This window comes from Anneissia japonica, unplaced genomic scaffold (assembly GCF_011630105.1).
Source record: "Anneissia japonica isolate Jap-2015-1 unplaced genomic scaffold, ASM1163010v1 scaffold288026_len309160_cov177, whole genome shotgun sequence".
Lineage (NCBI taxonomy): Eukaryota > Metazoa > Echinodermata > Crinoidea > Comatulida > Comatulidae > Anneissia > Anneissia japonica.
This window is the reverse complement of record NW_022732402.1, coordinates 285,475-308,768: the sequence shown is the minus strand read 5'-3', so window position 1 is coordinate 308,768 and position 23,294 is coordinate 285,475. Positions and strand designations below refer to the sequence as shown.

The 23,294-nt window shown below is 34.6% G+C and overlaps 2 protein-coding genes across 3 annotated transcripts in view; both read left to right on the top strand.

Moving 5' to 3' along the window:
- Positions 1-14,995: 14,995 nt before the first annotated feature.
- LOC117115659 lies at positions 14,996-19,375 on the top strand. Of its 2 annotated transcripts, none has more exons than XM_033259553.1 (3): positions 14,996-15,122; positions 17,098-17,216; positions 19,076-19,375. In XM_033259553.1, exons 1-3 carry the CDS (start codon positions 14,999-15,001, stop codon positions 19,271-19,273), a joined length of 441 nt encoding a protein of 146 aa, XP_033115444.1. In that variant the 5' UTR covers positions 14,996-14,998; the 3' UTR covers positions 19,274-19,375. The 2 variants fall into 2 exon arrangements, 1 of the variants encoding a protein (XP_033115444.1); XR_004446586.1 differs by lacking the exon at positions 14,996-15,122 and adding an exon at positions 16,853-16,980.
- A 3,430-nt stretch (positions 19,376-22,805) lies between these two features.
- The window catches only part of LOC117115662 (protein rolling stone-like), a 3,756-nt gene continuing 3,267 nt past the window's right edge, over positions 22,806-23,294 (top strand). The window contains exon 1 of the mRNA XM_033259555.1: positions 22,806-23,133. Coding sequence (XP_033115446.1) covers positions 22,819-23,133 — 315 coding nt within the window. The 5' untranslated portion in view covers positions 22,806-22,818. The remainder of the gene's footprint in view (positions 23,134-23,294) is intronic.

Sequence of the window (23,294 nt, the reverse complement as noted above, 5' to 3'; positions counted from 1 at the left end):
TATACAAATATATAATTTGGCAGAATGCAAAATGGTAATAAGAAGACGGAAACTATTGTTTTTAATACCTGTGTGATTACATTTACATAATTAATAGTTACGGTAATTATTTAGTATATTTGCGTTGTATACCACGATAATTCCCCTCAATTTATTTGAAGTTGTAATATTTGATGTGCTTAAATAACAAAGTCAACGATGATTCAATTCGCAGTTTAATTGAAATTATTCTTCATAGGTTTTTTGTTTTTGTTTTTGTTTAAAAAAAAAAAATATACTGTTACTTAATATCAGTTTGAAGCTCTGCTCGCATATAACCTCCATCAGCATTCAACACTTAACTTGCCCCTTAAAGTCAGGCTCCGGGGGAAAAAAAAGATATGTTGTACCAACAGACACAAAAACCATATTTGACGGAAAACTCGTAAACAGTTAATGAGACACATATTTGTATATTTAAAACTGGGGAGGAGTGGGGTAGAAAATAGTGTGGTTACTCACCCCCACCTTTTCCCCCAGTTTTTAAATATTCCAAATATCTGTATCTCAATAACCGTTCCCGTTCGTCAAAATCAGTTATACAACATATAAAAAAAATTATTTCCTCTCGAGCTTGGCTTTAGAGTCCAGTTTTCATGCTCCACACATGTTCATCGCGAGGAATTGTGCATCTGTTTAATAATCGTTTTCAGCTTTATAAGTCAATAAAATGATTGATATTATTGAATGTTCAAAATACATATTAAACATGTATCCAATGAAGGTTTTTTATGAATATAAGTATTTGAGAAGGTAACAACTTTCGATTTGAAAAATTAACTTGTGTAGGGCCTACAGTGAGATCAGACAGGCTTGAAACAGGCTAGGCCATGAGACCTAGCTGCTTACGCCTTAGCTTATTAGAACGGGGTTTTTTTTTCTTTGTATTTTGTACCGAATTATTCAATGAAGATATTGGCTCCTTTCTCTAAAAAAAACCATTACCTGTATATGAAATTTAATTATGTAGTGTATAAAGAAGAAGGTGATTGCCGCAATAATGAAACTACTATAATGAAGCAAAATGAATTCAATTACAAAAATACAAGTCAATCTATTGCATACCATGGGATCTGTGTTTGATTTAAACATTATTCTGAGTCATAATTTTAATATTACCTTATGTAGATAGGCCTTTCCATCATAGGTAATGCGAGACTATTTTAATACCTTGTTTAGCGAAAGTATTAAAAAAAAATCTTCAGAATTGTATTTTCATTTTTTCCGCCCAATCATCAATAAAAGTTTATTTTTATTTTATTCTACGCCTAGATGCAACATTATTTGGCTAAATAAGAATCTAAAAGTTTATCTTCATTTTTCCGCCCTCTCCAGCAGGTTTCTCTTCTTTTAAAATAAAAATAAAAGTTTGTTTTCTTATTTAGCTAAATGATTTTTGCCAAAAGCGATTCCATAATGGGTTAACATACTAATTAATATCTTATGATGTATTAGGTCGAAAGCTTTGCTTAAGTCCATCAAAGTAGCAATCATATACTCGTTATTTTCGAAAGCTTTTAAAATATTACCAACAAGATCAAGTATTGCATGGGAGGAAGGGTTTTGTCTAAATCCTATGACACCATGCTTAGTTAGGTGTCTATTAAGTCTATTGACATTACCTTTTCAAGGATTTTCGAAACCACTGGTAAAATAGAAATTGGTCTGTAGTTAGACAACTTCACGATCACCCTTCTTGAAAATTGTCATAACCTTTGCTATTTTAAATTTGTTTCACGCACCTCAGTTTATACTACTGGAAAAAGAAATAGCGATTGCAAAATGCTTGGGCCAAGATAGTCTAATGAGTTTTTTTGTGGTTACTCCAACGTTGCCTCTAATATTATCCCGATATTTATTATAAGTAATATTTTAATGATATTAACTTTTTTTTAATTGCCTGTTTATATTTTCAAATTATTGTAATAAGTAACTATTTTATGTCGAAAATGTAAATTTCAATTTGTGTCATGCAATTGCAAAAAAGAACCTCGTACTGTATTTATAGTGTACGGTATTATACTTCAGCTACAATTTTTCTCATTCTCCAAATAATGTATGCTGCCCTCTACAGTTAGCAATTTTAATATCGTTAACGGCCTACTTCGCCATGCACAATGGCTTCTCAAAAGTGATTGTTTTTACTTTAATCTTGATCTGTGGTTTCCTCTTTCCGTTTAATAAAGGACGGATTGTATTTCTCGAAAACCCATTTCTAAGAATATAAAAAAAAGTTAAAAAAAAAAAAAAATACTTTGCATGCACCTAATTTAGAGTGTATGCCTACAACCTGAAAAATCAGAACAGGGCCAAGAATACATGTTCCACAAAATATTTACAGACATTTACGCTGTCGTTCTGTCGGACCTTAGCAACGATACCTTGGACGTGGATTAACGGAATTATCCACTGTCACACTTTAGCTAATATTTTATAATCGGAGCACGTATTAATTTATAAGAGAAAAGATAAATCTTCTGCTTACTTAAGCTAATTAAGCCACCAAGATTTGTTCAAAAATATATATATATATATATTCATTCAACAATTAGCTAGCTTGCTGCAGTGAATATTTTTGGTTTATTGAAACTTATATACAAACAAATTACATAGGCTTTCCCCCTCCCAACGAACAGTTTTTTAAACTCAACGAAGGGAGACCCCTTCCCCACTTTATGGAGCAAGCCCCGAGAATAGGGGGGGGGGGAAGACAATTTATGGTTTTTCGAATTATTTTTTTTCGAATTACGGTTTTCCTACCCGACCGGGGAGGTGGGAGTGCAGCTATCCCGGGGAGGGGGGCGCCTGGCACCACCCCTGTTTCCTACTATGTTTCATTACGATTTTCGGAACTTTGTATACAACTTTACCATTATCCTAATTTGTAAGGCTGTTGTATTTATCTCATAGAGCTTAATGTTCTTATTCTCTAAATTTAACTTACAGTAGAGTCTTGTAATTTGCTGAATTTTTAACATTGTTTATTAAGCTGGCAACTGAATTTTGTGTGCTTTTGCATCAGCAAGTAAGTTAATAACATGATCAAAGTTAGCAATTGTCTGCTTCATCACGCTCAGTAAAGTAGTGCCAAAGCAGATAGTCTCGCTTTTCCCATCGTGGCTCTGAGAAATGGCAGGATGAGCTTCAGTCATGTAGTCATTACAGAATAGAATAAAAAGCAAGAGAAAACGGTCGACATGGACTAAAAAGAAATCACAATCTATAAATTTGCCAATAAAAACAACTACATTCAGATTCTTATTATTACCGTACTCGCGCGAATATGCGCCCCGTTTAAATAACCGTGAAAGTGAAAGTTTCCTTAAGCGCCCCGTTTGAATAAGCACCCCCTCAATAATAATAATAATGAAAATATTCATGCCTGACGACAAACATCAATTTCGTCGTGTTTTTCTAAAAAGTGTTTATTTTTATTAATCTCATTCTCCCATTTCAACACCCCTGTAAACCTAACGCAAGGGGGCACGTGCTCCCCCATGACCCCACTAGCTACGCCATTGATCTTCCCCCTCGTCGGGGGAATCGGCCCTCTTGTCGTGGACCTCGGACCCCCCGTCGGGGAAATCCTGTTGCCACCCCTAGAGCCGAATGGTGAAAGGTTAGAATATATGGGCCATATAATGAACAGAATTTGTAACGGTACCTCGTTTTGTCCGCTTCAAACAATATGTCGATACAAAATGGAAGTGGTTTATTTATATATCCAATTGGAGTTACCTGTTGCTAACGATGTATTTCATTGTTGCTGCTATCGCAGTCATAATTTATCATAAAATCATCTTCGACAAAATCATCTATTTGAATCTTAGCTCGTGCGGTATATTTCTTTATTGTAATCATACCTATCAAGAATGGCCTTTTTTTAGTAACCTCATAATCTTGGCATTTATCAATAGACAAAGCAGCATATGCTTCTCTGGCTTCCCAATAAGTTCCGGTGCCAATCGAGCAGCCCACTTAGCATTAGGCCAATCGTTAACCTAAGCGAGTTTTTCGAAAGTTCTTAAAAATATATCGATATCATCCGATTCCTTTAATTTCGGAACCTTGATTTTGTAATCGGTAGCTCCAGGGTGGTTAATTGATGCTGTAATTGAGTGGCCAACTATCCCAATGTCTGATCCACCCGCTTTTTGAGTCTTTCAAGTTCTATCTTTTCTTGAGCGACTATTTTTAATCTATCTAATTCAAATTTCAATTCACGGTCACGGGCTTCAGCCTGTGCTTTAAAGTCAGGCTCCGGAGGAAAAAAAATTTTATATTTTGTAGAACTGATTTTTCTAAGACAGAAAAAAGTTGTTTGACGAAAAACTGGGGAACGGTGAATGAGATACAGATTTTTTACGTTACAGTTACGTCTCTTTTTTCCCTAGTTTTTAAATATTAAAAAATCTGTATCTCATTCACCGTTCCCCAGTTTTTCGTCAAACAACTTTTTTCTGTCTTAGAAAAATCAGTTCTACAACATAACAAAAAATGTTTTCCTCCGGAGCCTGACTTTGAGCTTTATGCTCTCCATTTCGATCTGTAGTTTATTTTCAGATTCTTTTTCAAATTTGTATACATTTCATAAAATATAACCACATTTCTTTAGGCATATCCTTAGGAGCATCAGGAGACAAATCCTGATCCCCAATATCACTTGAATTCTCTAGTCAGCAGTACTAGAGGCTGATCTAAGGTTGGGCGTTATTACATGTAATCAAAAATTCAAAAGTAAAATCTCAATCTCAACTTCTGTATCTGGCCTAGTAATCATATAAAAATGAAACAAAATGAACAGTACTATAATAACATTCAATATGACATTAGTCAAAGTGATACAAATATCAAAATTTATAATGAAACAGCAGTATTTCCATAATAATAGCCAACAAATCTATCTTACCCTGAGTACTTTGGTCTTGACAGTTATCCTATAAAAAAAAAAACGTCGTCTTGCAAATTAATCAAGTAGTTCACCTATCCTCAGCTCAGCCGGCTAATCTGGTTTAGGATCACGCATGTGTTTTTGCAAAATGCGTGTCTCATCTAAAATCACTTGAAATGCGGGACCACATTCGGCTAATCTGGTGGTAGCCACTGCGTGTGCGCTGAACCGTGGACTATCTCTATGTTTCCGGTTCAATTCCCATCGCTGCCTCTCCTTGTGTTTCAGTTAGAGGGCTTAAACACAAGTTACAATAGCGCGCCGTCTTTCGGATGAGACGTTTAAACCGTTGGTCCCGTGTGCATTATGGCCCATGTGCACGGTAAAGAACGCAGTACACTCTTTGGAAAAGAGTAGGGGGATTGTCTCCCGGTGTACTGCCCAATCACCACCAAAAGGACCCCATTGGAAATAAGTCTTCTTCTAGACTTTCGTGGACTATCCTTAGTGTTTACACCGAATAAGTCCAATCCAATCCAATATCCGATGAGCCATAAAATAAAGTTATTGTAGTCCTTAGACTCCTTAAATTTTGGTTTTACTCACCAGACAAATATTGATTACAGGTAATATTCCGATTACTTTACCTACAGGTTTTTAAATTCACTGCACTGATCTGAGTTTCAGACACTCAGGATTTCGTTTAAAGCAGTAATAAACCGATTACCCTTCCTATATCACTCTGGTTAGCGTAAGCTTTCTTTGGCTGGCAATACTGGTAATACTCCACCTTTTTCGCTGCCACCATGTCATACAGCTGTCCCCCAGGTTGGTAATCCTTACTCTTAACAGAGTCCAACAGCTGTATTTTATTAGATATATCGCTATCTACAACGAAGCAATTTAGCCGTTCTACGTTCACAAGCAGAAATCTAAACTAGAACTAACTATATCTAATATAGCTATAACTAATAACTACATTCATTATAAACATTTAATTATCAGGATGAATTAGTCATGCATCCTGATGTGGTAATTATTTCATCTGAAGGAAGTCATTAACAGTGGACAGTCCTTAAATATGATTCTCCTAAAGTTGAATGAACTACTGGCTACTGCAATGAGTACTGAACGTGAGTTGGGTCAAGTTACTTATCATCTCTTGAGTCCAATATATTGTTAGGTATATTTCCGGTTACTATTTGCTGAGTATTTGGGATTCATCACAAATATAATTAATTATTATTAATATTGAATATGTAAAATTAGCTGGGGAAAATGTTGAGCAATCAATAACATCACGTTGTATTTTATATAGGCCGCATTTTGTTTATAGCAATGTAAATTACATCAAATAATTTACTTTAAAACCTATCCAACTACGTACCACCCATCAGCATTGGCGGCTCTAGGATATATTTTCTGAGCAGGGGGGCTAAGTTGTCCGACAAGGGGACTTGGGCTCGTAGGCTCAAGCTGGAGGAAGGGGTTGAGAGGGAGTTCTTCCTCTCAAATGATATTTTTTAAAGAATATCAACCTCTGGATGGCCGAAAATGGCACTCTCTGACTGACAGATATGTGTTGGCTTTGTGTGGGCCTATTTTTATATGTTTTATGGTCTGACTGCCCGACGAGCTCTGTCCGGTGGGGCTTGACCTGTCCGATGGGGACTTAAGCCCTGCCCCCCCCCACTGGCGCCGCCACTGCCCATCAGCAGCTGTTACGTAGGTCTAGTAGTCCTAAATCAACTATTATGAACGTAAACCCAGGCAGCAAAATGCTAGCTAGCAGGTCAACGGTGCGGACGTGTTCTCTCGGAGCTCCCTAAACTTCATACTTACGCTCACTCGGCTTCTTTTCGCCCGGGAAATTTAAGCGACTCCGGTTACTAGAGCGGAGGCCTAAGGGCACTCCCTTATCCTAGTGCAATTTTACTTCTGTGCATTGAACGTTTACTTTTAATGACCTGAGCTTTTATATTGTAATATTTTACCTGAACCCTTTTGTATGTTGTATAGCTGTCTTTTATGTGAATTTTACTGGATTTTAATGAACTTTTTTATGTGGATTTTGTGTGTGTTTTTTGTGAATCGAGCTCAACAAGATCACCACCATCGCCGCCATCTTTGAAATTCATTGGAATGTACCGGTACCAGATTTGCTCTACGAAAATGTTTTTCCAGTTTGCACTCTTACTACTTTATATAAATGGAACATTGTTTTACTCGAAGAAAAATGACGGTGGATATTTTAATGCCAAATGGAAATTGGAACTCAAAAGAGGAACTCCGGAAAATGAAGTTTTTTTTACCGTAAATGGAACACGTTTTACGTTTCCGACCTTTCAGAATTCCACTTTGTCAAGCCTAATATGCTTAAATATATCAGCAGACACACAAATAACTCTCAATACAAGAGGACATTTTTTGGATCAAGAATACTTTATTATTCAAATCACATCAACACATTTCAATGTAAAATCCTTCCACCTCACACCCTGCACCGTGTGACTTCCCTATTCCTGAATTGTCATCTATTGACTTTAACGTCGATGACATTATTACGGCTTTAAACAAGTTAGACGTGAAAAAATCACCAGGTCTTGATAATAGACATCCCTTCTTTTTAAAGAATACTTGTGAATTCATAGCCTATCCCCTTTACACCATTTAAAAAAAATCCTTGTATTCTGGAACGTTACCTTCTGCTTGGAAATCATCTCTGGTTACTCCGATCTATAAATCCAGTGATAAAACTTTAATTTGCAACTATCGTCCAATCTCACTAACTTCAATTTGTTGCAAAATACTTGAAAAAATAATATCCTCTAATATTCTAGAACATGTCAGCACCAATTGTCCTATAAGTGAATTTCAACATGGATTTGTTCCCTCCCGCTCATGTGTTACTCAGATCACTAACTTAGTTCATAATTGGTCAAAAATTTTGGATAGACGTGGTACTTCCCCAAGGATTGACGTTATTTTTGTTGATTATGCCAAAGCGTTTGACAAGTTACCTCTCCACATTATTCTCCATAAACTTGCATCTCAGTTTAATATTAGAGGTTATGTTTGGAAATGGATTAATTCATTTCTACACAATAGAACACAGAGAGTTGTTTTCCAAGGTGCTGTTAGCGAGCTACTTCCTGTCTCTTCGGGAGTCCCACAAGGGAGTGTCCTGGGGCCATTGATTTTTAACCTTTTTATTAATGATTTAACTTATGCACTACCTTCATGTGCCTTATTTGCTGACAATACAATCATCTACAGAGCCATCCACAGTAAGCAAGATGAATGTCTTGTTCAGCTTGTTAGAAGCCTTAGAAGGATGGTGCATGAGAAATGAAATGACACTTAATTCTTCAAAAACTAAAGTTCTTCACATTACCCGGTCCAAAAATGCTTATCGTCCTACTTATGTTCTTAATCTTCCAATTGAATCTGTACAATCGCATACTTACCTTGGAATAACCCTGAATCAAAACCTCACTTGGAATGACCATGTTAAGGCTATTACATCCAAAGCTAACAGACTTCTTGGATTCATTTCCAGCACAGTCGGTGGGGCATCCCCGAAAGCTAAATTCTACCTCTACCGTGCTCTTGTACTACCTGTACTTGAGTATGGAATTCCAGCCTGGTTACCACATACTGCTACACATTCCGATAGTATAGAAAAAATCCAAATAAGGGCCACACGACTGGTACTGGGACAATTCAGAGGTGATATGGAATATATTGACAGATTATCGAAACTTCACTGGCCTCAACTTTCAACCCGAAGGCAATTTCTTTTGATTTCATTTTTTTGCAAGGTTCTTTTGGGTTATGTCGACTGTACAAGTATTTCTAACTCTATCCAAATCTGCACTTTTTTACCTCGCCACAGTGAAATTCTCTCCTTCAAACACCTTAAAGCTAATCATGATTTTCTCCACAAATATTATAACAATAGGTTTTGTAGAATAATTATAATTATTATTGTTATTACTGTACTTAAATGGTAATTGTGATGACCTTGTTTTTTGCGTTTAATGACTGTTTTTGCATTTATTTTTTGCTTGCTTTTTGCTTGATGTTGTGATGTGTGGTCTATTATATTTTATCTTACATTTTAATGATGTTTTTTTTTATACTGGATGGGAGTGGTTCTCAAACAATTGTTATAGTAATTAAGTTTACTTTAGAGACCAGGCCCTCCCATCAAGATTATTCTATTGTGCAATAAAAGAATAAGAATAAGAATAAGCTTGAATATCAAATGTAAAAGTTGCCATTTTGGCGTTCCATAGTATAGTAACGGAAGTGCTGCTGGTCGCTGTCAACTTGCCACAACGTTATTTATTTTTCTCATTCTCGACAGCGCCAGCAATGGGAAAGTTAAGTTTATAGCATAGAGCTATTAAACAACTAGAGTGCTGACAAGGTGGCGCAGCAATGCAGAGTTATGTATGTGTACCATCCAAGATGGCCGTCGTAGTAAAGCGCCACCTTCAGGCTTAATATATTCTTATTATACCTCTATGGTTCATAGCGTATTAATTTGAACGTACACTTTTAGGAAAGTGGCGCTTGTCAATTTGGCAGTGCGTTCAACAACATACACATCAACAGCCTTAACTAATACAGTAAAACCAAACAATCAAAACAAAAGCAAGATCGTAGTTTGAATTTTCGTATTTTTGGTTAGGGAACCAGACCGAATTTCATTGTATGTGTATTGTACATGTATATATGACCAAATAAATCTACAGTATTGAGTATTGAGTATTGAGTCAAATAAGAAACCCCAAAATATTCATAATATCTCAGCAAAAAAGACCAATCATGTTACGACAACCGCTTCTTACATGGATGCCCGTCATTTCAATTGTTCCCTACAATAAAACGTGGTCAAGATAGTAGAACATACAAATCAAAAACAAACCAATTGTGAAGCGAAAATTATTTTTTGTACATTGAATGGCAAATTTCCTCTTTAAATTTCTTAAATCTAAAAATAAATGAATTTTGAATGATAGTATAGTATCTAATTCCCCCTATAAAATATTTTTGAATAAATGGTTTTAGGCCGAAGGCCAAGGATTGCCAGACACTAAACGTAATCACTATTCACAGTGGAATATCTACAAGACAAACATAGATGCTCTACATAAACTAAGTCTCATTTTGAGGCTTAGGGAGGGAGCACAGTTGTTTTGGTTGTGAGAAAAAATTATGTTACTTTAATGGGAATTGAACCCAGAACCATAGTATTGGAAGGCAAGCATCTTAACCACCAAGCTATTCAACTCCACTCAAAATGTAATGTCAGATGTAAACTACCATAATAGTAACCCTCGTCTCTATCCGTTACTCTTAAACTTAAAAATTATAAATAGAAACAAAATTGTAAAGCCCTTTCCCATAATTAAACTCTTAAATACAAACAATACAAATCAATAAAAAAAAAAAGTCATACATCCTACACACAGTACATACACAGTCATACAACAAAGTAATTTGGTTTTTATCTTGATTTTTTGCCAAATCAGAGCGTTTTTTCCAGGTTGGCTTTCTTTAAACATTAGCTTTGCAGAATTTATCAAAAATATAAAATGAATTTGATCATTGAATGTGAAGTTTACATTCCCAAGAGTAAAATGCAGTTTTAGTATCATTGTCTGCATTTAGAAATAGATCCCAAATATGATTATAACCAATGCATTGAAGGACAAATTTAAGTTTTGCATTCTCTTCAGAACGAATTTCACAGTGTGCAGAGCATTTAAAGAAAACATCCATGACATTTTCTTTACAATACTGTCGCAAACTTGCATCAACCATCAGTGTGTGGAGTTTAGCTCGATATTCTGTCCTCAAGTGGTAGTGTATTTGAGCGTGCGTATTCATTAAATTAGGCCTAATATAATCAGTATGGCCTAAATGGTGACTTACTTTAACTATTCACTCCAATTAACAATAGCAACTTCATTGTGAGAGTTTGCCTGACCACGCTAGCCCCGTGTGTACGTTATTAGGGATAGCTTGAGAATTGCGTATATTATAAACAAAAAAATATGTTTAACTTTTTTGATTTAGAGACTGAATGAAAATAAAAAGAAATGGTGAATGCGACGCAAACTAAATTTGATGTGAGGCGCACTAAGCGCAATAAAGATTATTCACAGAATTCACTAAGTAACACAGTTTAACGCCTGGAACCTATAGGCAACCGATGATGCACTACTGTGCTGCTGCGAAGAAAAACGGAAGTTTGACTATGCAACTAATTATTTATGTGCATTATAATTGTTCTTAAACAACCAATGATGAGATGTGTATGATTTATCGTTTACGACGTCATTATATGTTCAACCAATAGAAACTATTACTGTGCATTCTGTTTCTTACGCACAACAACATTCAATATGCATAGACCTACTTGATCGATTTATTGTCACTCTTAAGCCAGCTTTAAAAAGAAAAGCCGTTCTGAGAAGTGTGTAAGTTAACTTTTTAATTTTTATCCATATTAAACGTAATTATAGATGTATTAAAACTATGGTTTGCGACCCAAACATGGGTGGACTCGATATTTTGTAGGGTCGCCAGACATTAATGGAGAATAAAATCATTGAATACTAGCATGGATCCATCTCAAAATTACAGCACACTTTATCATGACTTCGTCGGTTAGAATTTAAACTAAACGTAATTTAACATATCTTTAAGCAGTAATTCATGACTTAAGCTATTCTTTAGGTATTTTATTTAGACAGATTTTCAAACCTGCGTAAATTTTATAGGTTGAATGCGAAGATTGTTCATGAATTTCATGTTAATTTAGGTTGAACCTAGCTGTAACTAGTTTCTGTACGCAAAGTTTAAATGCCCGTTTATTATTGCTTAAATGACGTAATTTTTTAATATGCACATCTTTGCTTGGAAATATTTTTAGACTCTATGGTAATATCAGATATTAAATTAAACATTATTAAAAATTAATATCTCTCTCCTTTTCGGCCTATAATATATATCACTAGTGAATGATACAATTAAAGAAATACTAGAAGGATATGCTGCTTCACTATATATCGTAAAGATAATATACATAAAATAAGCCCGCTTGAAATTCCAATTCATTTTAAATGACCAGTTCTTTTTTGAAACATTCTTATTTGAACTTAGAGGAATCGCTATTAGATCTGAACCAAAAAAGAAAAGAGAATGCAAAATGTCAAAAAGGCATTGAAAAAAAAAAACAATAGTGCGCCTTGAAACTAAAATAAATAATCTTAGAATATCTGACCATAATAATGTACAAAATATGGCTAGGTTAGGCCAAGCAAAGAAAATACTCTAATCTAATAACAGTGACAAAGGTCAAAGAGTAAGATCGAGGGCAAATTGGATTCAACACGGTAACAAGGGTGGCGCTAGCGCGCGGAGGGTGGAGGCTGTGGGCCAGTTGACCCTGTTATTAGGAACTCTCTTATTCTTACTCTCTGTGAATGATCTATCTAAAACATATTTAATTCTGTTCTAATGCTGAACTGAAATTATTTACTGACTGGTTCATCTCCAACAAACTTATTTAGCCTATAAACGCACAAAAAATACATATATAATTATTTCATACTAAACAAAGAAAAATTGACATTCGTAATCATGCAATTGAAATTTATGGTCGGATTATAGAGCGAAAAAAATCATACACTGTTTCTTGGCGTTTATAGTCAAGAACACTTAAGGTGACCCAATCACCATAATTATAGTTTTTTTTTTATATCAAAAGTGATTGGTATTGTTAGTAAATTAAGATATATATGTATTCCCATCAAAGATTCTTCTCATGTTATATAATAATCTTATACAACCTCACCTTTTTTATTGCAACTTAAAATGGACTGCTGACTATCCATCCAATTTAGCCAAGCTATACAAAGTAACTAAACGGGCCGTCCGAATTATTACATTTTCTCATTATCGTGCACCGTCTGGACCCATCTTTAAACGACTCAACATTCTTAATATTCATAATTTACATAAACTACCAATAATATCTTTCGTTTTCAATTTAAAAAAAAAATAAATACCTCTATTTAAAAAAAAAACAAGCAAAATTTCACATTATAATTTGTGTAGTCTCTTTTAATCTTATCAACTTGACATAAACTTAAAATTCTCAATATTCATAATTAATACATAAACTAGAAATAGTATCTTTCGTTTTCAATTTTTTAAATAAAAAATAATTACCTGTATTAAAAAAAAACCCAGCAAAATTTCACATTAAAATTTGCGTAGTCTCATTAAACCTTACCAACTTGACATACACTTAAAGTTTCAGAATTTGTTTTCCGTCTCAGGTCCACGATTATAGAATGGACGCAATGACCAGTTCAAAGCAGGAAAATCTATCATTACGTTTCAAACTAATTTTAACAAATATTTATTATTATCATATAGTGATTAAGACGATGTTACACTGCTGTGTTTTTTATTTATTTTATTTGTTGTTATATACTTTAACAGTGTCTTATATAACTGAAAAACCGCCTGAAGAATTTGTAAATTCGGCCAAAGATATCAGCACCTTTTAGCGGCATAGATTGATAACTTATTATGGAAAGATGTTCTTGTAGGATAGGGAGATTATAAAAAGGTCATATTCCTAACATTAATGTTTAACCGAACCACTTTTGTTCAATAATTGATTTAAGATCAAACACAAATATGTTGTTTTATGCAAACTGGAATAAGGTCCGTGAATAATCTGCTTGGTGAGAACTGTAATTTTTTAAGTTTTGAAAAATTTAAGCAAATATTAAACGTTCAATCAAATTGTATTCAATATAATGGAATGATTAATTGCTTTAAATTAAACCGACCGTTATTTTTGAGAACCTTTTTTCCTTTCACTTTAAAAGCTCTTTTTACTCAGAATAGAGGCTTTAGAAATATTATATGACGAAAGTATTAAACATAATAATGTGTTTTTAAACCTAGGCTGAAATTGTGTTGTAAATTTGATACTGAATGCTCAATTGACTTTTGAAGATTGGCATCGTATAAATTTCAAATCTACAACCGATACAACACTACAGTGGTTTCAATATAGATTGTTAAAATAGAATCTTAAGTACTAACTCCTTTCTGTACACGATTGGTGGTTCTAAAAATTATGCTTGTACTGCAAAAATGAAAGAGAAACCTAGATACATTTATTCTTTAATTGTAATGTTATTAGTTCCTTGTAGGAAATGTTACAAGTTGGATATACAGAAAGTTAAAAATTAGGATGCATTTAGACAGGTTAACTATAATATTTAGTTTTAGAAATAAATTGCTCTAGAAATAACATTTTTTTTTAAATTTTTACCAAATACTAGTTTGTAGTACAAACTCAAATATTTACGAACTTAAACAAGATTTTAATACTGGTATTACATATGTATAAAAATAAATGCTTTACTACTACCATGTCTTGTTGTTCTTTTTTTTTTGTATGTGTTTTTTTTTTTTTTTTTTTTTTGAATGAGCTGCAACGACAAGTTTTCTCAGTAAATTTTGTTTTTGTATGTATTGTACAACATACAACATATCTTTTTAGAAATAAAAAAAAAAGATGAAATCCTAAGATAATAGGCACATAATGAGCAACTGTGAAATTATTAACTGATAAAATGTCGGTAACATTAGATATCATATAATACTGGTATATACAATACCGTATATTATTGTGGAGAAGTGAGCTTAACTTTGCATCTTGTCCAGTCTTTGTCTTGTATTATTTACAGCAATCCAGTTTCTATTAAAATTCATTTGAGGGCCGTGGAAGAAGGTAGGCCTATACCAAAATACTGTCTCTGCGTCAGGGTAAAAAAGATGAATTTATTGAGATATAAACAATTGATCTCTGGTCATTTCTCTTCAATCCAGTTTTATCATTTTATTTCTTTATTTTTTTCAAAAATAATTTGGCGCAGTGATAAGGGTCTACGCTTCAGATAGATGGGCATGTAAGCCTATATTGTTATGTTAATACTGCTTTTATATTCCGGTTATTTTCAGTACGTGATGAAGTTTGCAGTTACAACTTTACTCATTCTAGCATACTTTGCTTCCCGTAAGCATTGGACTAATGGACCGTCATATTATGATTATACTGATTATAGTAAACCGGTCTTGACTGAGTACGACGGTACAGTAGTTAAATCTTTGTTTCAAAGTCTTCATTCAATACAAAGTTTTGGATGAAGTCTTCTCCATTTAAATTTCAATTTATTTCAATCACAAATAGCAGTAAAAAGACTTAAGCAATTTAAGGTGAGTGTAAAAGACGCCGGTAAAAATATACTAGAGCCCTGAAATTAGTAAAGTAACGTTGTATTTTGTTGTAGAATTTCTGTGGTTATGCGAAGTCAATTTGTTGTAGATCCAGGATTGCGAAAATTAGGGGGGGGGGGAACAGAGGGACTAAATAGAGGCAGACGCGCACTTTGGCTTGGTCTCTGTATTCGTATATAGACAGGTTCTCTGTTTTCGTATGCTTGGACCCTGTTTCCGTATGCTTGGCTTATTATACAACAAAAAAGTAGAAATCTACGAAATTATATTTTTTATATTTTTACTTATTTTTTAAAATTCAATTTCGTCTTATCTCTTCGGATGTTGGCAAGTGCTAGGCCAAGAACCTGATTATACACGACGCAACCGCATTTTCCCGTGGCCCGATGGACGCTAACAGAAACATAGACAGCAATTCGGCCTGTGAGTTAGAACGAAAGAAAAACACACTTAAGGCCCGACCGGGGGGTGGTTTTGGGAGACTTTTTTAGAATTAGTAGACTACTGGACGATCTTAGGTGGCATCTGAAAATAAGTAAACTTAAAATAGAAAGTGTATGTTTTATTAGAGTACCACGAGAAACACACAAGACGAGTGACCATTATTTTTTTTTTCACTCTAAACGAAGGGGCTAACCACCATATTCATCCCCTAGATCCGCCACTGAATTGCATCCAAGTAGCTTTCATATTTTTGGCACAACAAAATAAAAGATAACCTGTATCCCTATTTCCAATGCATTTCTCACACACCGTACTCGCACGAATAAGCGACCCGTTTGAATAAAGTGATTTTCTTTTTAGCAAGTCAATAATCCAATCAATCCTGGGACTGTGGTTGTTGGCATGATCTGAGCTGCAGAGTGGAATCACATTCTTCTTAGGTCAATATAAAAATGAGGATATTTTTCTTGGACATGAGAGCTCCAATTCCTGGACAGACAGTATATTTACTACTTTGCTCTTCTTACATATTTGTCTAGGCCTAGTCCTATACTCCTCTTTTTCTTTTCCCGACAATTTGCACCTTTAGCAAATTCCCATCCGAGTTTTCAAGAAAACCTACAATGATCCTGCTAATCTCAATCGGCCGATGGCCAACAAGCTAACCACTACCCACCAACACTAATTGCATCTGCTATTCTGCTGTAATAAGTAGGTCTAAATATTCGCAGCATTCTTGTCATGAGCCATGTTCTCTGGACGATTATCTTTTCCGTCGCACCACCATTCGTAATGTCCCTACATAATATTTTTTTCATTCAAAAAGTGCCTCTTGAATTTAATAAATCCCCATAAGAACCCCTCGATTTCCACTCTGTTTTCATAAGCGCCCCGTTTAAATAAGCGCCCCTCAGAAAGTGCAAAAAAATATTTTAAGCGCCCGGGCGCTTATTCGCGCGAGTACGGTACCTCGAAATCTTCTGCCTACCAGGGTAGAGCGCCGCCAGCGTTGCAGATATGCCAATGTAAACATTACATACGGTAGGCCTACGCGAATTATACTGTATTACACTGGTTTATGATTTTTATACTTTCCACATTTCTAATGTACTCAGTACTGTATAGTATGTCTTTTGCTTATTATAATCCTGTGACCAGAGTGTAAATAACTCAGTGGCTATTGTTACACCAGTCGTACTAATTCCTGTACCTGTAGGCTATTATTTTTATGTTAATGTGCCATACGTAACAGAAATGCATTGAAGATGGTAAGTCATTCTCAAGAATGCATTAATTTATTAAGTTTGGAAATACAAACCAGAATAAGTTAAAGATGTTGCGGCGTTTATTTTATAGGAAATATTTCTTGTTTAACGAATTTTCAGCTAACGCTCTCAAGTGCTATACATGCCACAGCTGTACAAGTTTTTCTGGCTGCGGAGAAGATGATTTTACCCCTTCTAAAGCCATTCAGACGACATGTGCAATAGGTAAAGTCTGTGGGGTACGTAAACACAGTGATAAATTCAAGCTTTGTTAACACTAAAAACTACAACATTGTAGACCAGCGGTCAGAAAACGTTTCGATGCATGAAAAATTAAGCGATGAGGCATGATTTTTAACCCATGGTAGAAGGTCGTTGTTAAATCCATGGTAAACACTAATAATAATTGTCTAACTAATCAATTAATATATGACTTAAGTATAATCAATTTTATTTAATTGCCTGGTGCAAGTTCTATCAAGGGCTAAATCGGGTTAAAATTATTTTTACTTATTCACAGGTAATATAAAAAATGGATAATAAATAGAATGCACACACACATTAACACATAGGCTTACATACACACATTATAGGCCTCACAACTAAATTTTCAGCAATTTATGGGCAGGCGGTTTGGTGGTGGAGGAAGGCGAGTGCACGGAGTAAAATTTTAGTTGTTCATAAGTTACAAATTAATTATTACCAATTGTACAACACATAAGATAATAATTGGAATATTAATGAAAATGAAAAAAGAAACGCGGAACATCCAAGAGTGACGAGCCCAAAAAAGCATAAGGCTTTGCTACATGGCCTAGCAAGAAGAAACCTTTCAAATACGATGCCTAACTACATAATAAACTACAAAATAATGTAGTTTGTTAAACATCATTACTTTACAGGGAAAAGATATATGCTTTTAAGGTAAAACAAGCAATTCGGTATTTATTACGTAACATTTTTAAATTTTCAGTCGTAAAATATTCCATCGCCTTAGAGTTGCATGATTTTATGTTTATTATAAAGCCAAGCATAAAATCTGTAAAACTATAGTAAATGAACCAAAATATTAAATATTCATTTAAAATATATTGAAATATCGCGATGTTAGGCCTAAATTATATAATACACAGATAAAAAAAAAGTAAAAATACTTAAATTTATTATTATCAGCTAATGACCTGACAGTTTTTTGTACAACGATAAATACGTATTTATAATATAAAGTAATTTTCAACTAAATAACCAGCTTATATTGTAAGAACGTTATAATAATGTTACATTTTGGTGTTGAAAACGTTATTTTGTAGAAACATAAATACGAAGTAGAAATTAATGACACAAGTATGTAACGTTCGACCGTTCCTGCAACATACGTGCGCGAAGATTGTAGGCCTAATAACGTCGTGTTCCCTTTGTTATGTCATGGATGGTTATGGTAAGATAATAACGTAATGTTTATGAACTGATTACCGAGAGATTTATTTATCATTCTAATTTCAAATAAAGCGAATACAGTATTTAAGTCAACTTATAAGTTTAATATAGCGGTTGGACTAGTATTATGCGTCCGATTACCGAGAACATTGTTTTACATATTGCAGTTTTAAAAAGCCAATGCAATTTTATTTTCAAATCTTTAAATCCATACACATAGAGAATGAACCCAAAATAAAAAAAAACAAAAAAAAACAAAAAAAAAAAAACCAAGTAAATTAAGCTACACATACACATAGTAGGTCTATAAAATAATTCCAACATATTTCGCCTCCATAATAAAATACAAATTAAGCAAATAAAAAGTTTTTTTTTTTACTCACACAGAGGAGAGTAAGTGTAAGTGTATCTTAAAATAGGTATATTTTATGGTTCATCCAGAAATAAAATTTTAATTTGAATTGAATACCGTACTGTTTTGTGACAGGCTCAAAAGCACAGTTGTGAATGTATTCTGTACACATCAGTGAGTCGGTCATGAAATGTTATTTAATTACAGAAAAACTATTACTACTGTGTTTTATTTAAATGTCACATCAACATAGGGTCATGGTTGTGTGTGTTGAATACTAATTTTGAGCTTCTGTTGCTTTCTTTCCAGAAAGGCGTTATTGGAGAGGTTGCCTTTCGTGGTTGCACTTCTATAAGAGAGGGACTGGCAAATAACGAGTGTCATGCTTCTGAAAAAGATTCCGCGGAGCTTTGCTATTGCTCAACTGATCTATGCAATAATGGACTCAGAAACAATCTTGGTCTTGTCTTAGCCTTCATTGCCATTTTGGGCGCCAAGTATCTGTAGACCCAGCAGCATATCTCATTATTACAATGTTCTTTGTGTCTTTTTAGAATACATATGTGATCTATGTTTGGTATGGTAGCGGAATTACAATACTTGTATAATAGGGCCTAATATAGGTTTTGCCACGCATGTTGAAACACGTTTGGCTTATAGAGCTATTCCATGCTTTCAGTTTATTGTTTTGTCTTTGTTGTACTTATAGTTATTTGTTGTTAAGAGTTGATTTTGCTGATTATTGTTCTTGTGTTTTATATGTAAACATAATACGGAAAAGATAAAGGGGTAGCATCGTATACCCCACCCCCACTCTGTCTCTGCTGCTTTCATTTTTTGGGTCCGCGCAACGCGCTGACCTCCAGAGCGTATACTGCTGTTCTTATTCTTGTTACCAGAACTTTAAAAGCGTCCAGCGTCGCCAGTTTGAACGGACGTGCAGGAAATTTTTGTACACATAAACTAGAGGTGATTTCCAACAAACGTTCATCGCCCTTTTTTGGGAGTTGGACACAAAGGTAACAAAACAGGGACTGTACATTACTGTCATTACTACTAACATGGCACTTTGCATGGATGGCGCGGTCAGTTAAGGATGTATTCTAAGGAATTTGAGCTTGTAAGTTCGAATCGCGTCTTGGTATTCAATTTGCTTTTTCCTATTTTAAGATTTTTTTTTTTTCAATAATAAGATATTTATTTTTATACAAATGAACATTCTACGTAGCCTTATATTTTTTGTACAAATAAACATTCTAATTATTTAAAAAAATTCTGTCTTTTAGCTCTTCCAAAAAAACCCAATAGGCCTATAATAACTTGCGCCTGCCGGTACCTCCACATACTTAAGCGTGGAGGAACGCGCGGACCGGTGAGCGGTCGCTCGTGGCGCGAAGGTAAAGCGGGGGAGGGCTCGATGATCAGTTGGGGGCGCTAATTCGCAAAATATGGTGATTTTTAACTACTTGACCGTGATTTTTTGGGTGGGGGGTGGGCGCGAGTAATTTTTTGGGGGGAGGAGGCGTGCGCCCCCGCGCCCTCCCCTAGATACGCCATTGTTTAAACTGATGTGCACTGAGAATACATGGATCAAAATCTTTAAATTCAGAGAACAGTTGGCCTAAGTATTATTATTTTATGAATTGTGAATATACATATAGGCTTACTAGAACATAGTTATCAACCGTCTCGCATCGTGCGGGACGGTCCCGCATTTCAAAGTGATTTTGGATAAAACACGCATTTTAGCTGAAACACATGCGTGATCACGCATTTGTCACGCATTCAGCACAGGTCTATGCGTGATAACGAATTTATCACAAATTTAGAGGAAAATGCAGTTAAAATTAGAAGAAATTGGTTTTATTTAAAATATAAAAACGGTCATGCAGTAAATTGAGTCATTAGACAGTATTTTCGTGAATATAGTACTTAATTCTTCACTGACGCGTTACTAAAATTGATCAGTAGGCTATGCCTATTCATTTTTGTTTGTTTTAGTAATAAAATGTTTGTGTACCTTTGGGTGCTAAAATTAAACGTAATGACATTGAAACTCAAATTGGACGTGGCATTATTAAAAATATTTTTGTTTATTTACCGTACCCGGTATTGATGAACAAACACTTCCTGATCGTCGGAGCGTCAGGGGCCCATGGAACCCACCGGGGCTCTCCGCCTCTGGATCCCGGTGGGCCCCTCCGGGCCATACCCTTCCCCAGCCAACTGGTGTAGTCACGCATTTTAAATCTCTCAAGTCTCAACTATGCAAGAAAAGTACGAAGTACTTTTATTAGTTTTATATTTATTCATTCAAAGTACATTATCTATTGACCAAATTAAACAACTGAATTTAAACAAAAGAACAAAATCAATTCAATTGAAACAAAGGTATAAATAGAAAGCAGTTTTGGTCGAGAGACTACATAGAAGCCTGAGTTGGCTTGTCTCTGTAATCCCTATTTAACAAAACTTAGAGCAAAACAATCAAAACATATCATAAACACAGCTAAAAAAAGGTAAACAGTCATTGTTGTACATATGTTTAAATTCTCATGATTAAGTTTTGCTTCACATTTGAGCAGAAATTGTTTAAATTTTGATTTGAAGTTACACAATGTGTAATACATTTGATTCGTTTACCAACTCATTCTATTGGTTTAGGTTCATTAAATATTATAAAAGAGTTAGTCTAAATTAGGGAGGTAATAAGTAACTTTTTTTACGGAGATTATATTCAATATCCTCTTTATTTCGAACATTCTCATCAAATAAACCGAGCATTCTAATGGGCAACTCTTTTTTCACTTGCTTGTACATAAAACACAGTATAGTTATCTTATTAACATTAAAAACATCAAGAATTTTAAGTTTAGGAACAATGGCCCAGCACTTTAAATTGTTTAAATTGTGATGAGGTAATTAATCGAGCGGCACAATTTTGATGTTTGAGGATAGTAAAGATTACTTTTGTAAGTACTTCCCCAAATAATGTTGTCATATTTTATATTAGGTAAGATCGTTGCTTTAAGTATTGAGGAAGTAAGACTTTGTTCGAACAAAACACCGATTGATTTAGAGATTTTCATGAAATATAGTTGATATGATTCTTCCAGCAAAGGCGTTCATTTAACACAATACCTAGGAACATAACATTATCCTTTCGTTCTACTAATGTATCATTGATTTCGAGTTTTACGAAAGTACTTTCAACTTTTTTTGCCTGGTCCAAAATATAACATTGGTCTAATTTGTCTTACTTATATTTAAGAGAAGTTTATTACATTTGAACCACTTGGTCAGTTTATTACCTAATTTATCATGCATAATTTCAGTAAATATTAATTTTTACCAACCTCTTTTTACATTCGACCCGTTTAACATTACATTTGGATTCAGGATGTATTAGTCTTTTGATATTAATCAAAGAGGAGTTGACAATATGAAATTCGGCACACTCGGATTTAGGATTAGCCTATTAGGTGTGCAACTGAAATTCGGCAAACTGGTTTCGGTAAATTGTCAGCAATTTGGTATTCGACAATGGCATTCGGTAAATTGGATGATTATTTCCTGATAAAACAAAGCTTGAATTCCCGCCGCCCATGAAAAACCCCAAAATGTAAGACCTAAAATAACTGCTTAATATTTAACTTTCTGCCTTTCAAAATTGTCAATAAAATGTGATGACTTGAAATAATAGAGTACGTACTCGAGTCATCTCTGTCAAACTGTGGCTTATGCACCACTTTAACTATTCATTTTCTTAAGCTTTCGTCTTCATCGGGCGATTGTAGGCCCTGGCATGGTACGTTAATGGTGAATGGCCAAATCAAATACGCCGAATTTGATTGTGCCGAATAAAAGTGCGTAAATGGTTTACTGCGCAGAATAAGTAATGACAAAAAAGTAGTACATGATGTTAAATGGGCCAGCAGATTACAGTAAATGAAATGTTCCGAATGAAATGCTATACCAGAATGCAAGAACGGCGTTCCATAAAGAACTGCTATTGTCTGTACAGCAGTACTCGCTGTGCTTAGCACGATGCAATGGAAAATAATATTAGGCCTACAAAGGTCGGACCTGGCTCTTCATTCGACAATAGAAATTGTCTCATCAAGCAAAACATCAACGATTATCGGATGTGCTTGTTTACATTCTACCAAATCATGTTGTTTATTAAAGCTACTGCTTTTAGTTCCGCCAGAGCTTTTCGTAAGAGCTTCTGGTACCTGAGCAACAGCAGCAGCGTCGTCTGTAAGCAGCTACAACGATCAACAATGTGTCGATCAGATCGAACGCTCGTAGGCCTGAGTTCAATCGGATTTGGAAGGGAGTCACCAAGGAGATTCGCTGTTCCATCCGTGAGTAAATTTCTGTGTCTATTTAGAATCTACACATTAACGGGCCTACATTGTTTGTCCTGTTGCTTTTATCAATTATTTGTGTCTATTACATTGAAATGTGAATTGACCGACTTTCCTTTGATAATTTTTTCATTCCTATATATATATATATATGATTG

Coding starts and splice junctions, on each gene's coding strand:
- LOC117115659 (XM_033259553.1), top strand. CDS start 14,999: ATGAAGTTTGCAGTTACAACTTTACTCATTCTAGCATACTTTGCTTCC. Junction 15,123..17,097: donor GGTCTTGACTGAGTACGACG/GTACAGTAGTTA, acceptor ACGAATTTTCAG/CTAACGCTCTCAAGTGCTAT. Junction 17,217..19,075: donor CAATAGGTAAAGTCTGTGGG/GTACGTAAACAC, acceptor CTTTCTTTCCAG/AAAGGCGTTATTGGAGAGGT.